The 12,485-nt window shown below is 44.2% G+C and overlaps 1 protein-coding gene across 1 annotated transcript; it reads left to right on the forward strand.

Annotated features, from left to right (window-relative positions):
• Nucleotides 1–1,337: 1,337 nt before the first annotated feature.
• On the forward strand, nucleotides 1,338–2,120 carry LRRC3C (leucine rich repeat containing 3C). The gene has a single exon (XM_065422789.1). It carries the CDS (start codon nucleotides 1,338–1,340, stop codon nucleotides 2,118–2,120), a length of 783 nt encoding a protein of 260 aa, XP_065278861.1.
• Nucleotides 2,121–12,485: the final 10,365 nt, after the last annotated feature.

The raw sequence follows: 12,485 nt of genomic DNA on the forward strand, positions 1-12,485 counted from the left end.
ATTGATTTCAATGGGAAGCATCATAAGAACATAAGAACGGCCGTTCTGGGTCAGACCAAAGGTCCATCCAGGCCAGTATCCTGTCTACCGACAGAGGCCAATGCCACGTGCCCCAGAGGGAGTGAACCTAACAGGTAATGATCAAGTGATCTCTCTCCTGCCATCCATCTCCACCCTCTGACAAACAGAGGCTAGGGACACCATTCCTTACCCATCCTGGCTAATAGCCATTAATGGACTTAACCTCCATGAATTTATCCAGTTCTCTTTTAATCCCTGTTATAGTCCTAGCCTTCACAACCTCCTCAGGCAAGGAGTTCCACAAGTTGTGCCCCTATGTGCAGATGCATTCAGTCACCATGCAGTGCAGTGCAAAGCACTATGCATGTAGGTTCACTAGACTCAGAAGGGGGTGTGCTGGAGGAGCAGACACTGGGCACGCCTGGGGCAACGGTGTTGAGCCTTTATCCATATTATGGAAATGAGAAATGAAATACCCATTTTTGGGCCAAAACTGGTGCTCTTCCTAGGGCCAGGAAGGAGTACAGCTCAGGAGCACTGGCCTTTCAGGGAGGTGAACAGCCCTGATTCTCCTGCCTCTCTCTGCTCCCAGGCATCACTGTCATTTCCACGGCAACCTGCTAGGATGTCCCAGTTCTGACCTGGTTCTGTGGATAGGGCATGGGACTAGGAGGGCAAGACGACCTTAGCTTCTAGAGTCAGCTCTGCCACTCATCTGCCTTTTGCGGGCCAGGACTGTCCTTTTGTTGTATGTTTGTACAATGCCTAGCACAAGGGGGTCTGGGCCAGCGACTGAGACTGCTCAGCATCACAGTAATACACATCGATAATAATAAATATGATCTTGGGCAAGTCGCGTCACTTCTCTGTGCTTCGGTGAGATGGGGATCTCCAGACAGAAGTTGCTGGGTGTGGCTGTTATTCAGGTAAAGGGCTTGGAAATGCAGACCACAGATCCAGGTTGGAGAGCCATGCCCTACAATACATGCACACGCTACTTTTTCAGTGGCTCGAGTTCTGGGCCTGGACACTTCTGATGTGTCAAGGACAGATCTCCATGTCGGAAGCCATAATTAATCTGTTGTGTAACAGGAAGGGGTGCTTGGGTACTACAGTGGTGGGTGCTGTTATGAGACACCAGTTGGAGAGAATAAAGGACTGGGATCACATAAAAGCCACACTGTTTCTCCCTGCCTAGCATGTTTTATATTTTCCCCTTGCTATCTCTTACTCAGATACGATGAATCCAGCGGCCCGCTTGAGAGAGAGACACAGCTGATAAGCAAGTGGCCATGTGATTATGCAGACACCCCACCATGCCTCTAGTAGACTGGTTCCTCCGCCACTCGGTTACCATGTGGCTGCTGCTCCAGAGCTTTGTTCTGATGACCTTTTGTTTCCATTCGGCCACTACCTTTCCCAAGGGCTGCTACCACGCAGAAGAGGACGGTTACAAAACCTTCCGGTGCAGCAACGCTCAACTCACAGAGGTCCCTAAGGACATACCCAACGACACTAACAAGCTCTACCTGGATTTCAACCAGATTGCCTTCCTCCCCGTTGACGCCTTTCGGAACTTGCCGGTCCTGCTGGAGCTGGATCTGTCTCACAATGCCATCATCAGGATAGAAAGTGGGGCTTTCCGGGGCTTGTCGGAGCACTTGCATTCCCTGGATTTGTCCTCAAACAAGCTGGTGTCAGTCAATAAGGATGTCTTTAGCAATCTGAAGGCCAAGGTCAATCTCTCCAGCAACCCTTGGCTGTGCGACTGCAGGCTCCAGGAGCTGATCAGGACAGTGGACCTGGTTGCTGGGTCCTCTGGGAGCATCGTCTGCGACTCCTCTGCTAAGGAGGAGCACGTTGGCAAGCCCTTCCTCCAAGTGGTCACAGACATGGACTTCTGCAGCGTTTACAAAAAGACCACGGACATAGCCATGCTGGTCACCATGTTCGGCTGGTTCGCCATGGTGATCTCGTACCTGGTCTACTATGTCCGGCAGAACCAAGAAGATGCCCGTCGGCACCTTGAGTACCTGAAGTCCTTGCCCAGCAAGCAGAGGAAGTCAGAAGAGTCCTCCACCATCAGCACCATGGTGTGACTGAAAAACCGCTCCCTCCTGCCCCAACCCCAGCAAACGTAGGACCCCTGGAGGAGTTCGTGGAAAGACCCCTGCTGAGTTTCATGGGTATTCAATCAGCTCCATAGACACACAAAGGCTGAAGAGGCTGTTAGTTAACAACAACAAAATTAGTTTTGCTCTTTGGAAAATAGACAGATAGTTTCAGGAGACCCAGATCCGCGTGTTCAGAACAAAACAGGAGCAAAGAAGGCTTGGGCTCTATCCACAATTCTGCAGAACAAGTGCCAACAGGGCTGTAATCTAGAGCAATTAGTGAGGGCTCAGCGGCGCCACAAGGGATTTGGGCATCTGTTTATTGTGTTGAACAACAGAGGGAAAAGAACAAAAAACCAGTGTGTCTCCTCAAGCATACAGTAATTACTCAGATGATTCCCCTTTCAGACGTTAAACTTAATTTAAAAATAATTTTATATACTTTACAGGAATCCATTAAGGTGTTAAAAAAATCAGTGGTTCAGACACTCTCTGTCTACTTCCTTCACTCTCAGGAAGGGATGTTTCCAGCAACCCCAAGAAGACACCGCAGAGTCTCAGAGAACAGTGTTGTACCCTTACTATATGGTCCTCCTGGCTTTTGAGGAATATTGGGAATACTGGGTATGACGTCAAACTAAAGAGATTAAAGCAAATCCCAACTGCTGGAGGGTGGTATGAGCAAATTCCCCCCATAGGATCTTGAGTTAAAGTTCTACCCAGAATACCTGCCCCTTCTTCCATCAAAGGACCAGTAAGGTCAGTGGGAGCTGAAGCTGCTCTGCACCTCATAAATTTGGTCCCTAACAGAGATATGAGGCAGAAAGGGATTTTATCATTAGAGATGGATGAGTCTGTGAGGATCAAATAAAATCCATCTCCCTGCCCCTAAAATATCCCCGTTTTAGAAACAAATCTGAAATGAGCTTTTTGAGGTTCTGAAATGTTTACTTCACTTCTGCTCGCCGGGACTAGAAATGTCAAAATGCCACCAGGCGAGCCATCCTCAGAGTTTTTCCAACCACAACAGCACATGCTGAGAGAGCCCGTCCCCATGAGATTGTCCACAGACCTGGAGGGTCCCCTGTGGGGTCTCAGTCATAGGTAGGATACAGAATATACACATAGCAGGTCCAGCCACTGGATGGAGGACTCTGTGAATTGGTAAAGTCCTGCTCCCGTGTGTCTCTCCTCCACTGGCACATGCAAAGGAAGGGACACACCTTGTGGCATGAGAGAATCTTTTCATTTGCAGTCAGGGTTCCAAACCAGAGATGTGACTAGCATTCAATGGCCGAGCCTCAAATCTTACTCCCCTGCCCCAACCACGTGAACTGATTTATAATGTATTTTGGGGGTAGGCTCTCTGTAGCTTAAACATTTACAAGACAGCCTGCTTCGGCCCAAACCACTCAGCTGGCTCCATATGTAGAACCCTTTGGGTCTCCCAGTGGATACTGGTCATGGCCAGAAGGCATTGCCTTGAAGTGGGGAGATTCCTCACCATCTTGTATCTAATTGCCTCCAGAAGAGAGGACTTTGGTCATCATGTTTACTTTAGGACTCACAAGTTTGTCGACCTATCACTGTGACATGTTGGGAGAAAAAAGGATGTGGTGGGTTAGAGTGAAGCCACAACTAAGTTTCTTTTTCTTTCTTTCTCTCTTTCTTTCTTTCCTCTGTTGGCAAGTGGCCTCATCCCTCACACTCAGAAAAAAAAACCCAACATCTCTTCTCTATGTTTCCAGTATTGGGGCATAGAACCCCCCCAGCCCCATGTTCAGAAACAATATTTGAATATCTAATAATTAGAGAGGGGCCTGATCCACTACGTTTTGGAACTTGATTGGACTATCTCCAAAGTTTGGGGCGGGGGTTTGGATCAGAGGTTTGGGATGGCCTTTGATGGAGGACAGCTGCAAAGTTTGAATCAAGATTCAGCTGCTGTTTAAAGAAAGAAAAGCCAACTGGAACCAGAATCTTAAAATTTAACAGCTGGATCTACCTCTGGCCCAGGAGGAAAAGGCTGTAAAGCTGTTTTGTTTTGTTGCATCCAGTCTAAACGGACTAAAGGTAAATTGCCTTAATCTGTCAAGGTCATGCAGGGCCACCCAGAGGATTCAGGGGGCCTGGGGCAAAGCAATTTTGGGGGCCCCTTCCATAAAAAAAAGTTGCAATACTATAGAATACTATATTCTCGTGGGGGCCCCTGTGGGACCCGGGGCAAATTGCCCCACTTGCCCCCCTCGGGCGGCCCTGAGGTCATGAACCAAAGCTCTTTGAACTCAATCTTTGCTTTGATTTGAGTGGGTTTTGGATCAGGCCCCAAGTCTCTCTCCTTGCTTGTGTAATGGTTCTGACAGCAACCAACCATTATATTATATATTAGAGATGACCCTACTGCAGCAAAACCTGGATTCAGATCCTAATGATGAACTGAACTCTCACAACATTTTGGGGGTGTTTAGATGTTGGGTCTAGGTTCAGGCCCCTCCCTGACAAGCATGAGACCAAATTATCCAGAATCATCAAAAATAACATTTGAGTACTGGGGAAGGGGAAGTTGGTGAAATCTCCAAATGATCTGAAAGAGATATAGATGTGGGAAGCAGCGAAAGTTCACTTGGTGCTCGTGAGAAAATCTGATGTCCCATGCACAAATGCCTTCAGAGCTGCTCAGATATATTCAGAAGTGCCTACTTTCCAAACATCTGCAGGGTTCCTGCATCACGCACAAACACCTTTTGACTCTGTCTGATGCCACTTTTGTGCATTGACAATAAAGATCGTTTAACAAGTTTTCCCTTTACAAATCTATCTGATGTGCTGGAAAATGGAAGGCTGAAAGCAGCTAATTCAATGACCTGGGTTGTCCAGATGTCCACATTAAAACCAAATGTGAATTAATGAACTGCATATTTCCCCCCCGCCATCAACCCCATGTGCCCCTGACATCTATGCTCTGTAACAAAAGTCCAGTAGAATTGTGATCTTCTGGGATGCCAGGTTTAAAACATGGTGGTCAGGGCATGCTCACTGTGTGGGATTATGTCTTGATAACATCTGACCAAATGATGTGCTTAAACAGACTGTTCATGTTCTTACTTTATATGAGAATAAAGTTGACTTTTACTTTGGAGGTTGTGTCCCTCATCTGAACGGTATGAAATGTTGCTCTCATGACAATTATTCCACCTGACCGGCTAGGCCAGGATTGGAGCTAGACATTTCAATGCTTTAGGTGCAGTGTAGACATAGTGCTGGGATCATCCCTAAAGGGGAAGACTTTCCCACTCCCCTGGATGGGGAGGAAAGTTGTGGGCTGGAGCTATCCCTAAAAAGTCACCGCCCTCGGTAGCTGCCTAAGTGGTTTGACCCTTATTGAGCAGAGAAAGAAATAATAAGAACCCATGGCTGGAAGCAGAAGCCAGACACATTGAAATTAGAAATAAGACAAATTTGGAACAAACTCTGAAGGGAAGTGGTGGATTCTCCATCTCTTGAAAGTCTTCAAATCAAGACCAGATGCCTTTCTGGAAGATGTTTAGCCAAACATAAGTTATTGGGCTCAATACAGTGTAACTGGGTAAAATTCTGTAGCCTGTGTTATACAGGTTGTCAGACTAAGTGAACTAATGGTACCTTCTGGCCTTAAACTCTATGAATCTGTGCATCTTACATCCAGTCCTGGTCTCAGCACTTTATCCCTATCAGGACAAAAGCAAAAGGTTCTTATGTTTTAACATCAGTGTCACAGTTTTGGTGACCGGAGGTCATTCCACTACCAACCCTTGAGAGCAAGACATGGTGATGGTGCCGTTTACAATTGTGATTTCCAGGAAAGACATGGCAAGATTTGTTAAATTTGCTTTTGTTGTTATTTCTGTTTTAAAGGAAAAAATGAAAACCTGCCTCGGGATGGAAGGAGATGTGGAAGTATGATCTGATCTACTATGGCAACTCCTACACTCCTTGGAGCTTCTCTTCCCAGGGCCACTATCTAACCCCATCCACTTCCTAAGAGGCATTACAATCCAGTGCAGGATTTGCATGTGGCCGGTGAAAAATCCCAGTGAGCAAGCCGTGCACTCATGTCAGACACTGAAAGGGAATTTTCTCAGTCAGTTCATCCATTTGACATAAATAGTAGAGGAAGTTGGACTGGATTTTTTTATGTCCTCATGGAATCCAGTCTGGTTAGAGCCCCTGGGAAGACAAAATCCTGAACTGCATTTCTTTGCCTGCCTGGAATGTACTAGATACTTCCCCTATATAGAAAGCTGGGGCAGGAAGCTCTAAGCATCCCTTGAAGTTGTTTACTGCCTATGTTTGCAATAACAAATGAGTCACTAATTTTTCCGTGATCTGGTGATGGAGATAAATGGAAACCTTTTCAATTACCTGGTGGTGTGTATGCCACAGCTGACTTTGTGACCTTAGAATTCACAGCTAATTGGCTTCTTTTTGAAGTGCCACACCTGCTGCTTCGGCGGCATTGTTGACAAAAGAAGGAAAAAAGATGAACAAGTCTACTAAAAGGCCCCGTAGAGATCGCAATGATTAACACACCCACAGGATTTCAGGGAGGCTGAACAACAGTCGTTGCTTTTACCATATCTTTTTATACACCACTGTACCTTTTGCGACACCATCGGGACCCATGGGCAACTTGCCACGAAGTCAAGGGCAACACCATTTACTTGTATATTGACATCATTTTAAGTACCACATATAAAATATATAAAATTATATTTGCTTGCACTTCTATCTTCCTTGGGAGGGCTGAAAAAGAGCTCTGTAGATCACTGTAAAGAATACCTTTCCCTCTAGAGTGTTTACACCTTTCCAGTAGCTATAGACATTTGCCACGTTTCCCCACCATTTAGCTGTTGTTTAGACAAGTCATAACTTCCTAACTTTTTAAATCTTTCCTCATTCAACTTTCCTAATCATTTCTGGAGCTCTTCTCTGAGCTCCTTCCATTTTTTTTGGTCAACGTTCTGTTTGGCACTGAAGCGCCCTGACTGAATACAAGATTCCAGGAACTTTCCCATTCAAAAGTGACGCTGTGAGTTAATGCTGCTGTAGAGGATTGTGTTTTGGGTGTGTGGGATAAACAGTAAGGATATAGTGGAAGCTGGGAAGAACCAGAGAGAGCTTAGTAGCATTTATACATGCCCAGTGGTTATTCCACAGCATATGCTGCACGGTATAAGCTGATAGCCTGCTGTGGGAATTGAGGAAGGAGCTTCCCCCCCAACTCATAATGGCCAGAACCAAAGTCAGTGGGAGTCTTTTCATCTGCTTCAATGACATTTGGATCCAGCCCAATTGACCTGGTGTATCTGGGGCCTGAAGAACTGTTTAATGCAGAATACTGGACTATGGGTATGTCTACATAACAAAAAAAACCCCTCCAAAACAACCCAGAGTCTCAGAGCCTGGGTTTGACCAGGCAATGCTCTGTCCCTGTTCTCAGATGCCCCAGAGACTGCTCAGACCCACTTTTTTTTAAGAGTTCAGTTTGTATTTTATTCTAAACCCTTCTACCACCACCAGTATAGTGCAACATCACAGTTTTACATCCATGCATCTTTCACCCCCTTTTTACTAGGGCCCTGGTAGAAAAGAGATCTCCCTAGGGAAGCTCTTTCATTCTAGACTCAGATAGCCCTGTCCTCCCCCATAATACTGCCTTCCTGGTTTTTATCAGGTTAGCCAGCTGAGGGCTAATTAGTTCATTACCTCCCCATCCTCTCCTTCTGATTACCTAATTATTCAATCAGCCCTCACTGGGAGAACTAATTGAGGCTACCCTGATCAGAGGGTGAACCCACCTGTCAGGTCTCAGCACTCTGCCACACCAGGTTAACTGACTTGGGCTCCCAGGGCTCATGCTACAAGGCTAAAAAGAGCAGTGTAGACTTGTACTATGCTGGAGCTGGGTTCTGAAAGCCAGTGAGTGGGGTGGGTCTGAGCATGGGAATGGCTACCCTGCAATTTTTAGCCTCAAAGAGCAAACCTGAGTCAGTTGTCCCAGCCTGGCAACTTGCTTCTGTGGGTTTTTTGTTTTTTTTGCAGTGTAGACTTACCATATACAGACAGCAGCATTCTCGGTCCCTGCCAGACCTTTGGAAGATGGAGGCCCAAATTCAGAAGATCTGTCCATATTTTAATAAACCCTCCTTCTATTCATTTAATTTAAAACTAGCAGCCAGAACTTGCTTGTGTGTGTGTGTGTGTGTGTGTGTGTGTGTGTATATATATATATATATATATATATATATATATATATATATATATATATTCTTATAGTTTAAGTATTTGGTTTATTGAAGTAGGTTTATAAATGTATATTAAAAATAAGTTGGTCTGTAATGCAAGAGACCTACAGGACATATCCTGTATGGTAAGCTAAAGCAAAGTTAGAATATCTATATTAAGACCTTTTACTCAGAAAGCAAAGTTAATCTTTATCTTGTTTATCCTATACCCAAATAGATAAAGTACCTATGCCCTTTTATTTAGACCAATAGACAATGGAGAATGGCATAGGGTTTTTTTCAGTGTTGTACCCACAAACTTAACAGATACCCCATAGGCTAGTATGTATGTGCGTATTGATGACAGGTATGTACGCACATCAGTCTCTTGTGGTGTAAGTGTACTCGAACACTTCTGTGGGTGAGGAATGAAATCTGGACATAAGAGGAAGGATTTCTGGCATTTGCCCTATAAAAGAGGTAACCCACCTCAATAAAGTACTCCGTTTCTCACTTTACTCCATCTCCATTCTCACTTTACTCTATTCTCACTTACTTCCTCCACTCTGTTTACGATGACTGCTATTATTAGTAGGCTATACTTGTTCTTCTTAAACTTTAAGTTTCAAAGGAACTAGGCTAAGCTTGGTTTCCCTAAGTTTTATTCTTAGTTTGTTTATTAGGTTTTGATTTAAGTTTGTTAGTCAAGTAAACCCTAATTTAGTTTTGATAGCTCTTAGCATTTTCTAAGCACTGCATCCCTCACTCAAGAATTGAAAAACCTGAACCGCAAGGCTGTTCCTGTGTCTCTTACCACCAGGTTATCAAGGAAGGGTGTAAGTATGTTAACCAAAGCTTTGTTGCATATAATACTATATTATCATATGTATCTTTTGAATAGCAGTAATGCAATTGTAACTTTGTAACTCTGGGTATTTTACCATTTACTTACTATTATTAATTTTAATAAAAAGTCTTTAAGGCTATATCTGTCTCAGTGTGAGCTTCCTGTCATACCCCCAAGGGTCCTTTATAAATTTTGTGGAGCCTGATTCAGGACAAGAACTTTTATCTTCTGATCAAACAGATTGGCAAGCCTAAAACCCATACTAATTAATATTGATGATTATAATTATTAATAGTATTATTAAAATCAAATAAAATTAAATTAATACATTAAATTTCCATATTATCCAAATTAATATTATCAGTACATCCTAAATCAGGCTACAGACTGCTGAGCCAGCCAGGAGTCTCGGAGTGCGTGACAGGATTTTTCAGGGATTCCAGGCATCCTTAGACCCCTGAGAATCTCACCTGAGACATAAGTAAAGAGTTAAAGTTACAGAGAGTTGAAGAGCAAGTTTTGTGTGTCTTGCTAACTCACTCTTAAGAACACAAGAACCTGATTTCCTGTGGCTGCAGCTTGGCAGCAAGCCCAGTTTTTCCATTCTGTATTGTCGTTTAACTTAAAGTTTTAACTTATAAGTTTTGAATTTAATCTTGCAAGATAAAGTAATGATATTATTTAATGGGGCTTTGTTGGAGGTTGAAGTTGTAACAAATGGTACCAATAAGATATAAGCAGTAGCATCGGGACAGATGACCCACACTAAGTGGTGGCGGGGGAGTTGATAAATATATGTATTAATTGCCGCCAAGAGGCCGCAATAACTCAGAACTTGTATAGTTCTTCAGTCCCCACAACTCTCCCGGGCTGCACCTCTGATCCATCTGCCTCAGTTCCCCAGCTGTTTGGCAGGTCCCGACAGAGGGAAAAGACCTCTCGATCAGCTACGAGCCATCAAGGGAAGAGAGGGGAACGCGCCCCCAACCCCTCTATCATTTACTTGGGACTTATTGAACTAGGTGGAAAACCAGTTTGGGGTATTATTTCCTGTTGTTTCTGTGAAGGGACGCCTTCAGTTACAAAGTAAAGCAACAAAGTGTTCATGATAGTTTATTACATAAGCTAGTGAAGTGTTAGAATTCAAATGAGTTCTATGTTATGTGTTAAGGTGAGTGGAGCAAGGGCAAGAGTAGAGTCTGTTGGACTTGCTCGCAGTATGGCTTTAGAAAACTTTGCCAGAAAATACATTCAGGAACATGGAGGAAATTTAGAACAGCTAAGGAATAGCAAGATGATATCTAAGCATTGTAACCCAGGCAGTTTTGTAAATGATGTATTTAATGTAGAAACGAAGCAGAAAAAAAAGAGAGGCTAAACTGGTGAAGAAAATAGCTGTTAAATGTCTGCTCGTAGCTTATACTTCATTGGGAAAGCAATTAAATAAAAAAAAATTAGTTACTCAGGAAAGCCCAGCAAACTTTGGATGCCAGCTTAAAATCGCTGGACGGCTATAAATCAGACCGTGGTCGGCTGTTAAAAAGAATTAGAGAGTTGAAAAAGATGTGTTAAAGGAGGATAAAGAATCGGTTCCCATCCCTATTCACATGGTGGAACCGACGGAGATAAAAAAAATCTGCAGGGCCAATTACTAGAAGTAGGGCAAGAGAGTTAGCTCAGGCTGATACAGTACCTTTAGGAGCGAAGTTGAAGATTGGGTCTGAGGACCCACCGGGAGAGTCAAAAGAGGAAGTTAGCAGTGCAGAAGCTACCAGCAGTCTGCTGGTAGAAAGGAAGTCTCAGGGTGGCACCACAGGAGGCGGAGTTGAGTGTCCTCATAGAGGAAGCAAGTAGTGAAGTAAAGGATGAGGTGAGCAGAGCAAAAGGGGAGAAATATCCTCTCCTCTGTTAGTGTCCGCCCCTGATAGTAAAGATGGAGTGCCTTTAGAAAATGTAATTGTTCAGGGACTAAAAAATGTGGTGTCACAAGTGACATGGGTAGCTAGTGCCTGTGATGTAGTAATCTCTAGGTTACAACAGAGATACAACAACCAAGGGTTACATGGCATCATATAGATCAGGAGATCCAGCCCCTTTGGGTGGACATTTATTAACATTTGGGCAATCATTAACATTGCCTAGGTTCCTAAAATTTCGTGAACCCTCTACACCCCCCAGGGTATTCCTGTTGCAATACTTCAGGAACCACAAGCTAATCGCACTGTGAGGATTGAGGAACCCCCAGGGTTAGGCCAAGGTGTTCCTAAATTCCCTAGGTACCATCGTTGGCAAAATAACCCTAACCCACGTAGTAACCCTGGACCTTTGAGTGGGTGTGCCCCTCGACAGGGGTTATGCGTTTGAATCCCATATAGGGGCCCGGGACCGTGTTCCTTTCTTTTCAGATGCTGCACAGAACAATTCACGCCTGCAGAGACCCAAGTCAAAGATGAGGACTCAGTTGTAATGACGTTTAAGCAGACGCTTAAGGCTCAATGATGGGATATTTGGAAACTCCGAGCCCGTGTGAATGAGCTAATGATGGAAGGTCAAGGCCCGGCACCCTTGAACCATCCAGTGGCCTCAGTTGACCCATTTCCTTCTCTCCGGTGGACAGCCTCCGGAGAGATAGAAGGAAAATCTGTAGATATTTGTCTGCATACTCTACAAATTACTTGGCATAATGCCAATTGGCCCCGAGTATTAGTCATAGCCCCTTTAGGCAGCGATGCAAGAGGGAGACCCACAGTATCTGCAGTGATAGGGAGCCGCCACAGGAATTTTATTATAGATACTGGGGCAGCAATTAGTATTATCCATGTTAAGGATCCTAGATCCTCAAAGCACTTGCAACTTTTGCAAGTAATCAGGTTGTTACCACACTTCCCAATCTGTACCCATTGAAGTACAGATAGGTCACCTAAGAAAGGTTCATACCTTTGTATTGATAAAATTAGCAAAGCCAAGGAATTGCCTATTGAAACGGATTTCCTATACAAACAGGGATGCGTTCTTGATTTGGGTGACCAATTGTTGTGTGTTACCGTAGAACAGGAAAAGGATGACTCAACAGTAATCATGCCTAAGTGTGGCATGGTATCTCCAGTGGAGAACTCTGAACCTGAGGGGTATGATTTAAACAAAATAGTGGCTAATCATCCAGACCAACCTGAGTTACAGGCGTTCCTTCACAAGCATGTAGATGCCTTTGCTAATGTATGGCAGTCACTATTGTTGTAA

Source organism: Emys orbicularis, chromosome 25, assembly GCF_028017835.1.
Source record: "Emys orbicularis isolate rEmyOrb1 chromosome 25, rEmyOrb1.hap1, whole genome shotgun sequence".
Taxonomy (NCBI): domain Eukaryota; kingdom Metazoa; phylum Chordata; order Testudines; family Emydidae; genus Emys; species Emys orbicularis.

Coding starts and splice junctions, on each gene's coding strand:
- LRRC3C (XM_065422789.1), top strand. CDS start 1,338: ATGCCTCTAGTAGACTGGTTCCTCCGCCACTCGGTTACCATGTGGCTG.